The sequence below is a fragment of the Barbus barbus genome (assembly GCF_936440315.1).
Source record: "Barbus barbus genome assembly, chromosome: 16".
Lineage (NCBI taxonomy): Eukaryota > Metazoa > Chordata > Actinopteri > Cypriniformes > Cyprinidae > Barbus > Barbus barbus.
Window position 1 is genome coordinate 11964257 of NC_136744.1, and position 18807 is coordinate 11983063.

Consider the following 18807-nt stretch of genomic DNA (forward strand, 5'->3'; position numbering starts at 1 on the left):
AACAGAAGATTAAAAAAGGAATTGCAACTGGCAACCCTTCAATAAGCACACATATAAACACGGATGCAGTGGAGGTTGAGGTGATAAGGTGTTAGAGGATTACAGATGTTTGTGTCGCTGATGTTAGTCTATATTTGGAAAGTAAAACAGTTACTCTGTCTGGTGTGTCTCTTGAGATCACTGAGCTTAGGTTTAGCACTTTGGGATCCCAATAGGCTAATTGCAAGATGAGCATTGCAGGTCACCATCATATGTTGTGATTTGGATGCTGGTCTTCAGCGTTGGGATGCTGCTGTGCTGGTCTCCAGGGTTCCTAACTAGCTTGATCTGCTTGGCTTCCTTGTTCAGACAAAGTCAATGCTGGTTAATCAGGCTATTCACCGGTGAGCATGCTGGCCCTGGAGCTAGAATAGCATCAAACCAGTATTTTCTGGGTTAAACCAGCATGGAAATGCATAATGGTGCCTGCATTTGCCTCTGAGTAAAAATAAAATAAAATTCATATCTCACAACTTTATATCTCATATATTGCATTGGAAGTTTATTTTTCATAATTGTGGGTTTGCAATTTGTCTGTATCTCACATTCTTTTTTCTCTCTCTCTTTTTTTTTTTATCTCACTCATTTATTTCTTAGTTTAAACCTTTTTTTGTTTGGAGCCATTATGTTTATTTAATGTTTTTGAAAGAAGTCTCTTACCAAGATGGCAATATTATGAAATATTACAGTTTAAAATAATTGTATTCTATCTACATTTTAAAATGTAATTTATTCCATTAATGGCAAAGTTGAATTTTCAGCAGCCATTACTCCAGGCATCAGTGTCACATGACCCTTAAGAAATCATTCTGATATGCTGATTTACTGCTCAAAAAACATTTCTTATTATTATCAATGTTGAAAACAGTTGTGCTGCTTAATATTTTTGTGGGGATGTGCAGTATATTTCGATTCACGATTTAAGAAAGATTAATTTTCAGTAGATAGAAGGGTATAATAATTTAGAAACAAAATGTCAATTAAAAGTGGAGTGATTTTTGGTCAGCTGTTGCGAGCGGAGTAGAGCATTTGTTGGGCCGATCAGCTTTAGAGGAATATAATGAAATTAATTTATCAGTGATCTGATTACAGAGATTCATAATGTGTACTAATGGAATCATCTCACGGAGTTAACCCTTCGGATTACTCACTAAAACATAATTACATTAATACTGCCATCCATCAACATCAACACGAAAGGCTGCATTCAGTGAAATAACAAATTATTATTTAAGATGCGTTTGAGACTGAGCAAGAATATGTGTATGTGTGTGTGAGTGTGCATGATTTCAATTCCAATTTGAGGCCATCTGGTGTCTCCAGTAGCTGCTGGCCTGCCCCACTGCCCCATGGGATTACCATGAGGATGTCAGTGAAGCCACTCTCACCCTGATCTCAACACAAGCTCACAAAGATGGTAATCAATCATTTATACAGATGTTTTGTTTGTGCATTCAACAAAGGCTGAATTTGACATGAATGCTTGTAATGTTCCTAGTGGACAAATAGAAATTTCCACCATAGTTATTTGAAAGCAGTCTCTTTTGTGCATTTGTGTGATTGAAAATACAGTAAAAACAGTTTTCAGCAGTCATTACTCCAGTCTCACATGATCCTTCAGAAATCATTCTATTATACTGATTTGCTGCTCAAGAAACATTTATTATTAGCAGGGCCGTGCAGAGACCTTTGAAGGGGCAGGTGCTCAAAGTATAAAAGGGGCACAAGGAACACGGCTTTTGATAGGGCTGTGCTCCTTGCTGATATGTGTATCGAAATGGATGCTTCTGTATTGATACAGCAGCAAATGCCATGACACAGGTTTGAAAAAGAAATACAGAACAGAAAAGACCATTTTAAGTTTAAATGTTAAAGACATTTTTTTGCACCGCTTAATTACTCTGGAATGATATTATTATTATTATTATTATTGTTGTTGTTGAGTTTACAGGGTATGGTGGTTTTGCTGTTGTAAACACTACTGTTGTTGTTGTAGAAAAAAATATTCCTGTCTTATTTAAAATAGAATTCTATTCTAATCCTGTTTTGAATTTTTTTGAATGATAATAATTATAAAAACAGGATTAATAAGTATAATTCGGAGGATGAGAAACTCAGTATAAGCCTGTTTTACTAGTGTTGTGATAATTATTTTTAAGGCACTCTACGTTTTTTAAATAAATACTGTAATAATAATAGTTCAAAGTATGAATAGTTTTTAGTCAGATAACATAAAAAAGACAAGACACCTCGACGCGCTTTAAACTTTTCCCAGTTAAACAGCAAGAACAAAAGACAACAAGCACCTTTGTTTTTATTGCTGTGTGTAGAACTACATTAGCTTTTATATTTAATATTAATTTTAATAAAATGTAAATTCGTCCCCCTCACTTTATACGAGCTCGAGCAGGTGTTTTCATATAGAGGTTTCTAGACTTAAATTAAAAGAGACATGACCTGACGTTTTATTCGTATCCAAAATGAGGAGATGTGAATATCAGGAGAGCTGAACACTCTGGTGCAGTGCATGTTTCATTCATACTCAAGCCTTTTGACGTGCAGGAAATCCCTAATATGGACAAACTCAATGTAGCTGAGCTGAAGTAAAAAGCAGAAACGTTTTTACTGATGAAACGTGAAGACAATAAACACACGATTGCGAAAATATATGCTTTATGTGTGTTTTTCAAGTTATCTTCAGGTAATAAATAAATAAATAAACTATATGAAAAATGCAGTACTGATTGACCTATAATTTAGTATAGAAACCAAAAATATAGGGCCAAAAATATTGTAGCCCCTTGCTGCTAACCTTGTTTCCACAGGCTACACACAGCAATATAAACAACAGCTGTGCATGATCTCTTAACGCCTTCTCGTAAAATAATAATAATTCAATAATATAAGTTTACAAGCACACCGCTCCACTGAGAACTCCACTTACCGGCAGCCACAGACATTACTGAAGGCATCCTAAAGGTGTCTGAGCGTGAGGGATGAGATGGTCAGGTGAAAGGTCATCATGTGGATAATTTAATTTACGGCTAAACTATTATTAATTAATATTACTAATAGTTAGATTGGGCAGGCCTTCACAAAAGTGCGTTTAATAAAAAAAAAAAAAAAAAAATTGCCTTGACAAAGGGGCACTTTAGGTATCAAGGGGAAAATGGGCAGGTGCTCAAGCACCCACCGCCAAACCCCCCTGCACGTGCCTGATTATTAGTATCAACATTATAAATGTCTATTGGTCAATTGAACACATCCTTCCTGCATACATACTGTATATACATTTTTTAAATAGAAAAAAAATTAATCGTACTGACCCTAAACTTATGAACGGGAGTGTGTTTCTTTTAAAAAAAGTAAAGTTTATTTGTCCCTTATACATGTATATAGTAGTGAAATATGCTCTTTGCAGATTGTCCAATTAGTCACATAAAATATTATAAGATATAAACTATTATAATGAAAATCTAAAAAGGTTATAATAAGACAGAACAAAAAAAGCATACACTGTAATTAAACTACAATTACACCTTAACTAAATAGACACTGCGTTGCGAAATATTCAGATGTGCAAAGACCAATAGATTTGTCACATGATTCATAACTAGAGCATAGTACAAAAGTGTCACAAAGATATCTGTCAGTCCTCTGTCGTGTGTGTCATGTGTTCCCCCCTCTTGTGTCCATATTTGGTTTGTTTCCTGTCCTTGAAATCATTTAGTTAATTCTTGTCCAGCTGTGTTTGTCTCGTTATCTATGATTTATCTGTGTATTTATAGTCCTGTCTGTTGAGTTAGATTTGGTCTGGTCTACTCGTTACTCCCCGGTGTTCCTGTCGGTGTCTTGCCCTGCCTTGTCTTGCCCTGCCTTGATGTTATCAGTAAAGACTGCGTGTTCCTGTTTCCTCCTCGTGTGTGCACCGTGACAATATCATACTGCGGTCAATACAACAGATGACACAGCATGATTCAACCAAAAAATAAAGCATAATTTAAATTATTATAACAGCTTGATGCCATATAGCTGTGCTCTGTTTATTGAGGAAGGCGCTGCATCCTCTGCTGCCTGTCTTCCCACTGACTAAGACAGGAAGAAAGAAGAATAACAAGAGATGGCACAGAGAGATAAAGAATTATGGTAGGGAGGGAATGAGATCGAGAGAGAGAAGGGATGGAAGGGGGGAGTGTGACCAAGAGGCTGATGAAATGGATTTCCCCTCTTGTTGCCATGGCAACAGTGGTAGTGGATGAATGATTTTCAGTACAGTCGTGTAGCTGCAAGGAATAGGAGGACAGCACAGAGCAGTGCAGCATTTTCTTCTGCCTGAAAATGTTCATTGTAATTGCTGCCGTCCACCCACAGTGGGACAGACAGCTGTACTAATAATTGCGGGTAAAAGATGCTGAGCAGTTTGGGTTTTTTCTAAAGCAACCCACAAACACTGCTTACACAAACAAAACCCTTAAGATGATGCAGTGACCTTTGAATGCTCATACAGACATTCTCTTGAAACAATTCATTATTAGGCCATTGGTGCCTGCTCTTAAATGTCTGTGAGGAACAAAATTCACGGCACACCAAAAGCATAAGAAAAAGATGAAATACTGCACATATTGATAGTTACCAGGGAGTCATATCTCTTTTGGAATTATTATATTCCACATTATTATATTTGCCATATTAATAATAGTCATAATTTATGACTCTAATACTTTACGGTGCTCTTAGTTCTTTCTTTATTTAAACAGGTTTACAAATACAAATAAATATAAATTTTGATCTTGATTCATCTCAGTAGCCTAATAAAAGCTGTTTTATTTTACACTGAAGTGAGTCACCTCATGGGGCCTGACATATTGAGATCACATGACCAGCCAAATATTTTTCACTATGAACTATGGATGTTTGTTACAATTCAAACTTACAATAAAACCATCTTCTCAAAATTGCAAGTTTATATCTCGCAATTGCTAACAAAGCTAACAGCTAACAATGTCAGAACTGTGAGACATAAACGATTATAAACGAGAATATTCTGTTTATATCTCACAATTCTGAGGTTAGATCTAAAAACTGAACATGGGTCTTTAAGAAGCAGCTTCAATAACATAAGCGTTAACATAAAAACAGTGAAACTTTAAAGAGTGACAAGAACAAAATATACATTTAGTTAATATGGTAGTTTTCTAAAGGGGAAGGTAAGCAGTGGACACCAAAGCACCAAAGACAAACTAATATGTAATGGCGCCATCTAGTGGCTAACAGCAAAAAATGGAGCCCACTGCATTTCTACCTGAAAAAGAAATGCTAATTTAGCTAGAAAGAAAATGTTTAACCATAACATATGATGGGAGAAACAGTAATTACTGAACAACTTTCTTTTTAACTGAGCAAAACTCTATTGGCCAACAGTGAAAGATTAAACAAAATAAAAACTGAAATAACAACAAAAAACAACAAACTAATACTAATACTAATAAAAAAAGAAGAAGATGAAGAAGAAGGGTGAGGGTCATTCTAGTAAAATAAACAGAGAGAATTTTGAGAATCTTCTTTTTGTCATGTATAAATTAGACAGATTTTCAGTTCATTCTTCACCCCCTTAACCTTTAAATATTTACATTTACATCTATAAATAAAATGTAGGTTAACTGTAAATATGATGCATGGACCATGTTTCAAAGTTACACTGATAAAATTATTGTAGTATACTAACATATCTGACCAAACTGCTTTACAAAATCAATGTTTGGAAGAGCTCACAATAACACACACTGAGGACATCTGCTAGCCAGAGCTCTGTCACTGCAAAGGGATAAAAAGAAGATCTACGTACCATTCGTTGTACTCTGAAAAATACTCTGATCTGAATATGTAGCATATATTGCATTACAAGGCAAACTTTATTACAAAATCTATACTCTATATATCTATCTATATATCTATATAATACTTATAGATTATAGGTTAGCTGTTTTTAAGGAAGTGTGTTTTCTATTGCAATGCTTTTTTTTATTTTTTTATAAAAGTCTATGTGTGCTTCTATAATTTTTTTCTTTATACATGTTGCATATATTTTAATGTAATATTATATTTTATGTCTCTTTCTTCTCTGGGCTATTTGATAACCTGCAAAAGCAATTTGACATAACTTCGGTGTCAATAAATATTTCGTTTTAAGAGTTTCTTCATTATGTTTCAGAAATCTGAATTTGATGGTATCTTACGTTGCAAAAAAAAAAAAGGTTCAAAAGGGTCCCATATTTTCCCAATATAGTGAGTAAACGTTGTGTTCAGAATAAAACACAGCACAATACACTGATTCAAACCACACTTCTCCATTTTTATTATTCTGAACAAACGTTTATATAATACTAGATGATAAATAACAAACAAGAAAATAAAAAGTTGTACTACAAAGAAATTAGAACGCTAGGGCCGATGACGCATAAAGGGGGCGGGGCTAAGCACGTTCAGTTGCCGGGAACGCAAATAGCACGTGGCTTGTAGCCTGCATTGATTCACGGGTTACCACACACAGTTGAATTGTAAGATGGCGGCGCGGTGGGGAACAGGCGAGGAGATGTTAAAAGCCTGTTATACTCAAATGTTCTCACCGGTGAATCTCGACGAGGTAAGAAAAGCACATATTGATACTTATATAGTGCTGCGCCAGAATGAAATTGTTGACATTGATCACTGTGTCAAATATTCGAGGCAAATTCGCGATGATGTGCAGGATTTTGTGACACGTGGATGGTGATGGTGAGATAGCTTTTGCAGTTTTCCTTGCCACCTGTGAGTTTATTTAAGAAATGGTCTTAGGAAAAGAAACATTTATCACTTTCCAAGTGTTGCTAGATTTCTAGCGTATCCATACATGAATGTATGAGTGCACAAGTTTGCTCCTGTTAGCTGATGTTGCCATGCTTCTGTATTCTTATGAACTTACTTATCACTCGAGACCAGTGATTCAACTACATAGTCATTTCTCTTTCTTTTAAAAAGAAAGAAATAAAAATGAAAAGCCATAAATGCATTGTTTTGGGTTTTAATATGATGATGAGTAATCTGTAACCAGGAATGGTTGGCTGTTTAAATGGGTCAGATCTAAAGAAGGATTTTTATTTAATGCATATGTATTTTGACATTATTTATTAGGGACTCCCTAATACAGATATTCTTTTATTGGTCAGATATGGCTTTCTTGTTGTTTGTCCAGTGACGTACTCCCACGTGGTTCACTCATTTTAAGAATGAAACTACCAGCATTTGTATTCGTGCATGCTCGTAAATTTTACCTTAAACATTTCACTCAGAAACTGCAATTAATTGTTTTAGTAAGTTGCATTAAAGCCCTAATAAAGTTAATGACACATCACGATCGGCATTTCAACTGATGGCAGATCTGCCACACATTATTTTTCATGCTGTTATTATTTCTGCGCTGTTTGGTTGCATTTATTGTCTTTTAACTTCGTATTTTGCATGGTCGTGACTGTGAATAACAAAGTTAGCCCCAAGTCGTTAATTTTGGTTACCGTTGATTCGCTGTCCAGCACGTGGTGCAGGTATGAGTGGGTCAGTTGTGTGTGTATTTACTGACAGTAGCCTTAAATTCATGTTTGGGTTTTTAAACGCAAGTGGTTTAGTATAATCAAACTGGCCTGATGATTTAATCTTGATCGCTTTTAGGAAAACAACACGCAGGATTTGTGGTCGCAAGGCGTGTTTTGAACACTGCTGGTGTTGGGTTTGCCCAGTAATGCACTGCGGCAGGATGTGCGCAACACGTGGTTGTAATGAAAGCATTTATTAACTGGATATGATTTAGGACTATTATAATTTTCTCGATTTTAAAAAGCTTGTCTATGCCTTGGGTTGTTTTGTTTAAGTTCATGGGAAATATTAAAACGATTCCTACAAAGGGAATGGAGTATCAACAACATTTCACTTGAGTTCTGTTAATAAATGATGCTGTGAACCGTATTAACACCAAAGCTGAACATAACATCAGCTGCTACAGGACAGGCCAGAAATTACAGGCCTCAAAGACAGAGTGCATTGTTTGCAGTTGTGCAATGTCCTTTTTTTAAATTCAGGAACATAAACTTGTTTACAGCCTCACCTAATGTATACACCACCTTGCAGTGATTTTATGGTTTTAGACACATAAATTGTTCTCAAAGTATTAATCTAAAATATCAATATCAATACTTAATTTGTTTGTCATCTGCAAGGCTGTCCAGCAAGCTAATGGAAATGGGTGTCTACAGTTTAAATGTTTTTGTTGATTGATCTGGTTTGCTGATGGCTCAAGCAAGACCAAACATTGGGAGTCTACATTCAATAAAAATGGACAATTCTTAAAATGCACAAAACCAAGTCCTCTCCTCATTTGAAAAGTTATTTCACTTAGATTTGCATCACAATAGAGAAGAAAAGACATTGACGGCTTCTTTTTCATGCCAACTTTAACCTGTTGTTCCTTCTCTCGCAGGTGGAGGTGCTTCAGGAAAGCTTCAGTGCCAGCTGTCTGGAGTATCCTGGCCTTAGCAATGGAGATGCTCTGGAGGCTTTACAAGGCTGCCTTGATCCTTCTATTTTGTCCATTTTTGAGGACAGTCCCACTGGAGAAGTAAATAAAGCCTTTTATAGACTGTCAACAGAAGACTTGTTCATTGCATTATTGTTATATTGTTTGTTGCTTTCAGTGTAATGTTTCGTTTGTTGAAAGTGTTGTTCCTCTGTTTCAGGTTAAAAGTAATATTGATGAGGAAAGTGAAGCGACACTGCTCACAGCTCTCACTGAAATACTTGACAATGTTGATGATGAAAACTTGTCCCCTTTTGACACACTGCCGGATTCAGACCTGTTCTCAGGGCAGAAGGGTCAGGAACATTCACCAGTGAGTCTTCACATGTCTAAGCATGTCAGGAATGCATTGGGTAGATTATTCTTTTTATATTGTAGAACATCTCAATGTTTTCAGTTATCAATTTTCTTTTTTTCCCACTCTAGCTGAGAAAGCTCCTCACACGGTCTCCTCCAGAGTCAATGATTCAGACAAGACAATTTCCTGGGAAGGTATTTAAGTTCTTAAATATTTCTTCATCAATTTTTGAAAAACTGCAAAATATATCATGTATCATTAGATTTAGTTTTAGATGACAGCATGCCCGGATTTAACTGGGGCTACACAATTTGAGATTATTAATGTCAACTATAATAAATATTTCATTCTTTTTAAAGAAAATATTTAAAATGTTTTAAGTTTTACTATTGTAGTGTTTTACTGTATAATACAGTCATTGACTATAAGGTGACTGCAAAATATAATAAAATTCTTGACTTCTCATTACAAGTTTGTGAAAATGGCTGCCATGTGTTGTTCCCACATGCATAAGACACCAAAACTTCTTTCAATTCCTAACGTTATAGGCATAATGTAAGGAACGTTATGTTTTTGTTTTATAGAATCTCCCACAAATGCAAAGAGTGTCCCAGCAGAGCAGTGAAGGAGAAGAGGAAGATGGAGATGCTAGTTTTTCGACACCCATAGCCAATATTGATTTGTCATCACTGGATGAATTTGACTGGTGCCTTCCTGTGTCTTTAGAGCAGGATGGAGAGAGTATGCCTGTCACTCTCAGTGATTTAGTAAAACACATGCACCCTTACTGCATGACATTATGTGTGGAAGGAGAAGAGGGACAAGAGCATCTTCTGCCTGAGAGGGGCCTTGTACTAGAAGTGGTTGATCAAGGAGAGCATGGAGAGCCCATCCTGGCAATCCCAGATCTCAGCATCCCTCTTTCTTACACCGACTCCGTACTAGAGAATAGCATACACAAGCCAGAACCAAAGCCTGAAGATAGTGCTGAAAAAGTCCCACCTCCTTCTGAAGTATCTCCCGTAGAGGAGGAGAAAGAGGTTGTCAAGGTACGTAAAGGGAAAAAGAAAAGTAAACTTCTCAAAGCCCCTCTGGTTGAACAGAGGATTTTGAGAAGCTCAAGTATTAAAGAAGAGCCACAGAAGAAACGCCTGGAAGAACAAAAGAAGAAAAAGGTGACTTTCTCACCTGTGCTCTCATCAGCAGAGCTTAAAAACCCTAAACTTGATCATCCTACAGAGTTGACGACTCTATATATAACAACCCCTCAAGCTGAAGCAAAGATCACTGACTTGGAACCAGAGAACAAACCTCTTGAAAAGTCTGTGGAGGAAGAACCACCTTCAAAAGAAGAGTCTGTTAGCGAACAGCCTGCTGTTTGTCAGCGTAATGAAACTAAGCCCAAACCTCTCAGTTTACAGCAATACCGTCTTCTCCGCCAGCAGAAGAAACCAGATCCAGTGCACAAAACGGAGGATTACAGCACTAAATGGCCCAAGTTGCCTGAACCACCCAAGGAGCTAACCCCAATACCCTGCCTGCCAGACCCCAACCTCAGAGATCCACGTAAAACCATGCATGCTCCTCTTAAAAAAGACCTTGCACCTGAAATCATGCCCGCATGGCACCCGAGAGGCCCCGCTGCTCCCCCAACGCCTGAAGCTTTGCTCACCCCACCGGCTTCACTGATGGCTTCCTCTAAGAAACCTGCAACTTCTAAACCAACCCCTCCACCTTCTGATACATCTAAAAGTTCACCCCAATCAGTCCACCCCTCACCCCAGAAACCACCTGCTCCCATCAGCATGCCACAAAACACTATTCATACCGAGACCTCTGCCCCAATCAGACATGTGGCTGAAGTGGCCCCTGAAAGGACTGTTTCATTATCAATGTCTACTACATCTGGAGGCCCTCAAGGTCTCAATGCACAGAGTCATAAGGATTGTTTACATGGGAGCCCAAATTCTGCTCCATCCAAAGCTCCCTCAAGGCCTCAGATGATCACTACACAAGTTCAGAGCTCAAACTCTAGCCCTCGTAAACCTAGTGCTGCTGTGCCTGCGAAGAGAGAGACCGAGCAGGTTGTTTTGGCCCCTGTGTCTGATCAAGCCAAAAACACCCTGCCAACTAATTCTAAAAAGCTGACCTCACAGTCACAGCCTCATGTTGCACCAATAGCTGCTCAGCCTTTTTTCTCGGCTCAAGTTCAGGCCAGAGTTGTTGAACTGGCAGAGCAGATGAGGATGGCTTCCTCTGAGATCCCCAAACCAAAGAAAACCACAATTGAGCTGATCGAGTCTTTCACAAGTGAAATTGGTGAGCATTTGTTCAAATGTTGTTAGGTAGTAATTTCTGTGGAGTGGTTTATAATAAACTTTTTCTTTCAGGTATTGAAGCTGCTGATCTTACAAGCCTCCTGGAGCAGTTTGAGGAGTCTCAGTGTAAGTGATATACTTTCAGAGTAAGATCTCAGAGATAATTTGTTTACCAATGGGGGTTGTTAAAATCATGCTACAAGTCAAGCTATGTGAAGGATGCTAATGCTGATCACAGCAGAGCTTTCTTTGGAAACGAGTGCCCTCTTAGTGAACAAGTACACCCATACTGCCATCTCTAGAATGCAGACCATTCGTTTGTATGCAACTAGGCCAACTTTTGAGCTTGGAAAAAGTTGGCATTCCTGGGATGAAAATTTGTGTCCATGTTGCCAGGTCAAGCACAGATTGCAAGTACACAGTTCACAATTAAACATGACTTAGTGGTTAAATTAAATTTATCACAAGACCATCATCTTATATTGACGTAATAGTGTTCGGTTTAAATGTTTCCTTTTCTTAGTTTTAGTCTGTTTAACCTGAATGGTTATTGTTTTATATGTATTTTACAACAACTGCCCAAGTCACATAGAACTATATCATTACTAAAGTTATGCAGATTGAATATATTTTTGGTCATTCCAATAGGAATGTGTGATCAGGATCAGTAGTGTCACTTGAGGGCAAATAACTTTCCCCACAGAATTTTCTAATTTTCAAGTTGTTCACGTGAATTCGCCATGATGACCAACTGATAATTGATTGATGACGTGATGTCTGTATGAGCTGTGCTTTATACACAGCTATGCTATTAAAAATAGACAATTTTGTTTGCATCACCACACCTGAAGAACAGGGTCTGTTCCTTTTAAGAGAGGGTGTGGCTTCAATGAAAACAGCTGCTATGTGCTCATGCTTGTCGAACTGCTGGAATTCTGCCCTGTTAACAAAACCATTTTAAAACCAGTTGGTTGTCTTTGTAGATATGCAGGGTCTGAAAACTGACGGCGTATCCATTAAGCAAACATTTAACTTTAGTCTGCTGTTGAGTGGGCAAATGCATTGCATTTTTGTAGAGTATCACAATACATTCTGCTGCATGTGGCTGAGTTCTGCTAGATGCTGGACAGTCTGATTGTTTCAGTTATTTTAAGGGTCTGTCCCATCTTACCCTCCTGTATTTGGTCATTCACAACCCTACTTTTTCTTTCCAGCCAAAGAAGAGCAGAGTGTACCGGAGGTCTGTGGTAGAGCAGCTGCTGTAGGAAACTCCAGGTGAGTGTCATGAGGCGGAGTGATGGAGTTACCCTACAGCCCTTGTGCTGCTCTCGCACCAAACACAATGTTTGTGTGTGTGGCCATAGGCCACTTTTCACCAAGACCTACCGAAACAAATGAAGTCCCTCATCATGGCTTCAGAATGTTAAGGTGGATGGAGACAAACATAAGCGTAGCTTGTGTTAGTCTTAGCGATGTTTTAATAACATTAGTAATTCAGTGCTTCTGACATTGTTGCAACTGCAGATTTATTTATATTTCTGTTTTGAATTCAGTTATGAGCAGGTGGAGACTAAGGCCGTGGAGAAAACCCGCAACCATGACCTGGGAAGCACAGCAGGTATGGTGTTTTTATTGTGTCTTTTGTTTTTAAATAAATTAATGTTTTGTGCAAAATGTATAAAATTGTATTCTTCAAAACTACAAGGTAAAAGGTTTTTTTTTGTGTGTGTGTGTGTGGGGGGGGGGGGGGGGGGGTGTATAGAACTCAAACACACACACTACTCAGGGCTTAAAGTTAAAGGATCTCCGGCGTGTGATGTTTGACAGTGTAAAAAAAAAAGATAGTCCGACTCCTACATTTAAAATACGTTTATCACATTCGAGTTCATGAGTTCGCCTACCAATGGTATGAGAGGAACACAGCTTTCACTCTCAACCAAACTAACATTACTAGCCATCAGAAGTTTTTGCTCTTATAAACACAAGACGCGCATAATAGCAGAGGAATGGAAAAAAAGCGGCTGCGTCTCGAGCGCGCAACATTGAAAAAGCTCAGAGACGCAATGGTCAAAGATGTCTATCTAACACCATATTTACATAGAAAAGCTATTAAAAAGCAGCAGAGCTTTGTAAACAGCTCAAAATAATTGTCATCTCCATAAGAACTGTATGATTGCCAGAACAAATTTACCGGTAGTTTTGAAAAGGATTTTAATTTACCAGTAAAGACTGTATGTGTGAAAGGGGCTAAACTCTTCCTCTGCATATGCGGTGAGCTTACATTCATCTGGGAAAACTGTGCGTTCTCACTAGATTTGTAACGTAAATCATTTATACTGTGCCTTAAATCATTGATAAACCTTATAAATATTTCTAATTATGCGATTGATTGTACATTGCGATTTCAAAATAAACGTTTCTGACTTTGCATGTGGCCAAACATTAATTAAATGGATTTAAACGCTGTTGAATCACATGAAACATCACCAGGAATTTTTTTTTTTATAATAAAGGCATATTACATGTATTTTAATAGTGAAACCATGTAATTAACAAAAATTAATTACTTGATTTTGACTTTATTTGAGCCAATTATTATTGCCTCACATTAGTTTATATATAAATATAGTCATATTAAAGCCTATTTTTCAGCTCATCATTTTCCAAGTGTATGATACAGCTTTCTTTCTTCGTCAATCATATATTCATGAAAAAAATCAGTTTGAATAAGGAAAGCAGTAACTTTAACATTTGAAAGGATACTATGGCAAAGTTGCCACAGTCATTGTGTTCTTTGCATGTGCAGCACTTTATTTGTACCATTTTGTTTTATTAGTTTATCAGGTATTTAAGGAAAACAATTTTCAAATGTTTTTTGTTTGCCAAATAACCCCGTGTATGTGTCCACCCCCCCAACCCTCGGAAAAAAGTTCAGGCTCTGGATTTTTTATTTTTTTTTGCCATTACTCCAGTCTTCAGTGTCACATGATCCTTCAGTAAACATTGTAATATGCTGATTTGGTGCTCATTATTTGGTGAATAGAAAGTTAAAAAAAATAAGGTTTGACTTATTATATAATGCAAATCAATTTTGAAGCCACTGTATGTCAAAATTGCCTTTATCACTTCTTTGAATAAAAGTAAACTCCATTCAAATGACTCTTCCCATAGGTCTTACACCTCCTGCCACACCCCCACACCAGATGTGGAAGCCTATTGCACCAGTTTCTCTACTGGGGAAAACCAAGAAGTCAGAGGTCCTTAAACCAACTCCTAACAAGGCCATTCAGATAGAGGCAAGACCACTACCTTCAAATAAGCTGCGCAGCAAGCCTCAGACCCCTACTACTACTGGACAGACTCAGCCTTACTCCCTTGACCATGACTACTGCCTCCCTCCAAAAGAACCCTGTCAAAATGAAGTTGGCAATCGGTGGAATGTCAAACAACAGCCTAGCATTGTTATCAAGACCGTTGAGCTGCCGCCCAACAAGCCAGCCCAGAGCAGCATCTCCAAAGCTTCAACAACTCCTTCAGTTACAGAGGGAACCCAGAGAAATCTCAGCTTTAGTCAACCTTCTGCAGATAGGTGTACATTAAATAGCTCTACCTTGGAGACTCCGGACGCCTCTCCAAGCAGGCCTGACTCTGAAAGCTCTTTACTGGGTGAAGCAAAATGCAACCAGCAGAAATTTGTGAACTACTCTGAGCGTTCCTCCAGACAGTACCAGCAGGACAGAGGCCGCTCAAAGCGAAGATATAGAGCCCGATCCTGTAGTAGCTCAGAATCCAACTCCGAGTCCTCCTCCAGATCATGTTCACCACCTAGGAAAAGGTCAGCTTTGATGTGGTTATACACATTTATAATAATTAGAAAGGAATGTTGAAAGCACATCATTCTAGAGAATTTTGCCAAACGTGTATTTTTACATTTATTACAGATATAGGTCTCGTCACTCAAGCAGCAGATCCAGTTCATCATCTCGGTCTCGTTCCCGATCCAGCTCAAGGTCATTTTCCCCGGCCCGCCGGCGACGGTATTCATATTCAAGTTCACGCTCTGGATCCTGGAGCCGAAGCCGCTCTCGATCCAGATCTCGCTCCTCTGACATTGGACATAGGCGTTGGAAAAGTCATAGAAGGTGGCCACATGTTTCAATGTTGCATAGTATCTTTGAGAAACTATTACAGTTTTTATTAATGTTTTGAATTTGATTTTGTTTTTATCTTCCATGTTTATTTTAGTTACTTAATACATCAAGTTAAAAACTTAGAATTAAAATGAGAACACTTACTTTGGCAACTAGCTGAAATCAAGTTTACTTTTATATTATATTTGCAGTTATGTATTTTATTTTAAATAACACTTTTTAAAACACTTTTTTTTTATGGTTATGTTTTAGTTAACTATAATAATCCTAATATGTTTTAATTTGATTGCTAGCCCCAATCAGAGATCTGGTTACCGGTGTTCACAAAATTCCAATGAAGATTCAAAAAGATTCAAGGAGAAAGCAATTGTGAGTATTTTAATCAAGAAAGATGTCTTTAGATTTTTCTCAAGCACCTTGGTGATTTGTAACATCGTAATTGAAATGTTATGTAGGAGGAGCGGAGAGTTGTTTATGTTGGACGAATTCATGGAAGCATGACTCGTAAAGAGCTGAAGGAACGCTTCTCATTCTTCGGAAAGATTGAAGAGTGCACTGTGCACTTTAGAGAAAATGGGTATGTCTTTTTTTCAAATGCATTTGGTATATTGTTTACAAATAAAAAAGAATGTTGCTAACACTTGTTATTTCAGGGACAACTTTGGCTTCGTTACATACTACAACACGAATGATGCGTTTGACGCTATTGAAAATGGAAGCAAGCTGAGGGAGCAGAATGAGCTTCCATTTGACCTGTGCTTTGGAGGCAGGAGACAGTTTTGCAAGACCAGTTATGCTGATCTTGGTGAGCTTAGCATCGTCTTTTTTTTTGTTTTTTTTGTTTTTTTTTTAATCCATTTAACCCTTAAATGCATGAGTGTTTCACCAATCCTTATTACATATTTGGGTCTTTAGCGACCCGGACCTATTTGTGACCCTGGACCACAAAACCAAGTCTTAAGTCGCTGGGGTATATTTGTAGCAATAGCCAAAAATACATTGTATGGGTCAAAATTATCCATTTTTCTTTTATTCCAAAAATCATTAGGACATTAAGTAAATATCATGTTCCATGAAGATATTTAGGGAATTTCCTACTGTAAATATCAACTTAATTTTTGATCAGTAATATGCATTGCTAAGAACTTCATTTGGACAACTTTAAAGGTGATTTTCTCAGTATTTAGATTTTTTTGCACCCTCAGATTCCAGATTTTCAAACAGTTGTATCTCGGCCAAATATTGTCCTATCATAACAATCACACATCTATGGAAAGCTTATTTATTCAACTTTCAGATGATGTAGAAATCTCACTTTCGAAAAACTGACACTTATGACTGGTCTTGTGGTCCATGGTCACATTTATCCAGCACAGATGCATCTCTAACTGCTGTGAACTGTCATATTTTAAGAACAATTACAGAGGAATAAAATAAAGCCTATTTAGTTACCTTCTGAAACTTAGAAGGGTTCAATTTGAGCAGATGATTTTACCATCACTGTCATCGTCAGAGCGCCCATATTCACAATCTCAACCATATTCTCAAAACTATTGTTTTTCTATGACTTCCTATTCAACATTTTGATCATTGGCAGCTTATTCCCCACATCCACCATCAAATGACAGTGACATTTATATTTCATTGCGAACAGCAATTGATCTGCAGTTAAGCCATTCAAATTAGTTCAATATTTGCTGATGATATTCTTTTGTTTTATAATTGCCTACAGTAATTATGAGTGAACCCTCATGTCTTCATTGTGTATCAAACAGTGCCACCTTGAGGAATAAAGGTGCATTGCACATTGAGTCATCAGATGTGTAAATATAGTTGGGCAGGAAAAATAAACTTTTACATAGGAAAAAACACATTTACATACCTTGGGTCTCTAGCGACCCTTTACACTTTTTAGAAAATTTATCAAAATACAGGCATTCTTTATATTTTATTATTTTTTTTCTTGTTATATAGTTTATAATAAATCGATTGAGGAATACTAAGAAAGTTGATGTTTAACATTAAATGAAAGGGGGAGAGGGTAGTGAATGTCTTGGGTCACTAAAGACACGAGGTATGCATTTATGGGTTAAAGTAGTAATGCACTGTTTTACCGACATTATTAAAACAAACTTAAAGATTTTCATTTACCTGAATCAGTGGGGTGGGGGTTGTTGGGGGAGAGAGGGATTTTACATATCGGTATTTTCGCATCATTTTTGGTTAAAGTTAAGTGCTTCAACACTGCTGACATATTTAGATGTTGTAACTTTAGGGCAATAGTTGAAGCCCTATATTTCCAGTTGGTGATATTTTAGTGCATCACTAATTTACAGTCTTTGAAAACATTCCTGTTAAAGACTCCAGATGCTACAGTCTATTTTTGATCTCTTTCAGATTCAAACAGAGAGTACGATCCACAGCCTACAAAAGGCAAATTTGATGCACTAGACTTCGACACTTTACTCAAACAGGCTCAGAAGAACCTGAAAAGGTAACGATTAGTCAAGCCACAGGAGAGAAGACGAATTACCTCTGAGCAAAATGCTGCCCCACACTTCCAGTGTTGCCTCTCAATTACTGTTTTTGGTTGTTTTTGTTTGTTTCTGCAAGTTTACACCTTCTATTGAAGTGAAGATTTGTAAGAAAAATCGAAAGTGCAAAAAAAAAAAAAAAAAATCATGAAATATAATGAAACTGTGGAATGAAATGATAGAATTTTTTAAAAGGATTAAATTTATTTAAATGTTTAATCTAAATTGCTGAATGTTGGATACATTTTAAAATGAACAGAATGGGAACATTGTTGGGGAAAACAGGTTTATAATGCTGAATGTATTTCAACCTAAATAAACCTGAGATAAAAATTCTTTCTTGCGTCTCTTGAGATTAAAAATCAATGTGTCATTCTCTCTTGAACAGACCCTTGCAACATTCACATAACATTTGTGTCAATGTCCTCCAAATAAGCAACATATTGATTAGTGTATAAATAAATGGGGTTCTCATTTTCCAGAAAATACAGAAAACAAATTTATGAATTGCATGTCATAGGTCAAATTTAAATGAGTGTGAATTTGCAGTGCTTTCGAGCTGCTGTTAGGCTACGTGAGAATATGGTGTCTGTATGATTATATTCTGGTTATTAGGCCAATAAAGCTATGAATCTGAAGCAGGTAGCCAGTGGAGCAAATGGTCCTTTTTTTGGTTGATTGAAAATCAGATGCACAGCTGTGTTCCGGATCATCTGTTTTTCTAAATGTGCTGGATTGAAGGCCGGTCAGCAGAGGATTGCAGTAGTCTTGATCAGTACCTTTGACTTGATTGCTATCTTGTAACTTCTTCCACTTGGCTTGTAGATAGAGAGTGCTGTGCACAGAAATAAAGAGTAGATTA

At 37.2% G+C, this 18807-nt stretch overlaps 1 protein-coding gene across 1 annotated transcript; it reads left to right on the plus strand.

The window, feature by feature from the left end:
* The first annotated feature begins 6554 nt into the window (after window positions 1-6554).
* On the plus strand, window positions 6555-18598 carry LOC306882612 (uncharacterized protein). Its single transcript, XM_079437347.1, has 14 exons — window positions 6555-6682; window positions 8549-8686; window positions 8805-8957; window positions 9071-9136; window positions 9527-11261; window positions 11333-11386; window positions 12475-12535; window positions 12814-12878; window positions 14432-15095; window positions 15202-15402; window positions 15705-15780; window positions 15867-15988; window positions 16065-16216; window positions 17809-18598. The coding sequence occupies exons 1-14, from the start codon at window positions 6602-6604 to the stop codon at window positions 17907-17909; spliced, it is 3669 nt and encodes a 1222-aa protein (XP_079293473.1). The 5' UTR covers window positions 6555-6601; the 3' UTR covers window positions 17910-18598.
* The last annotated feature ends 209 nt before the right edge of the window (window positions 18599-18807 follow it).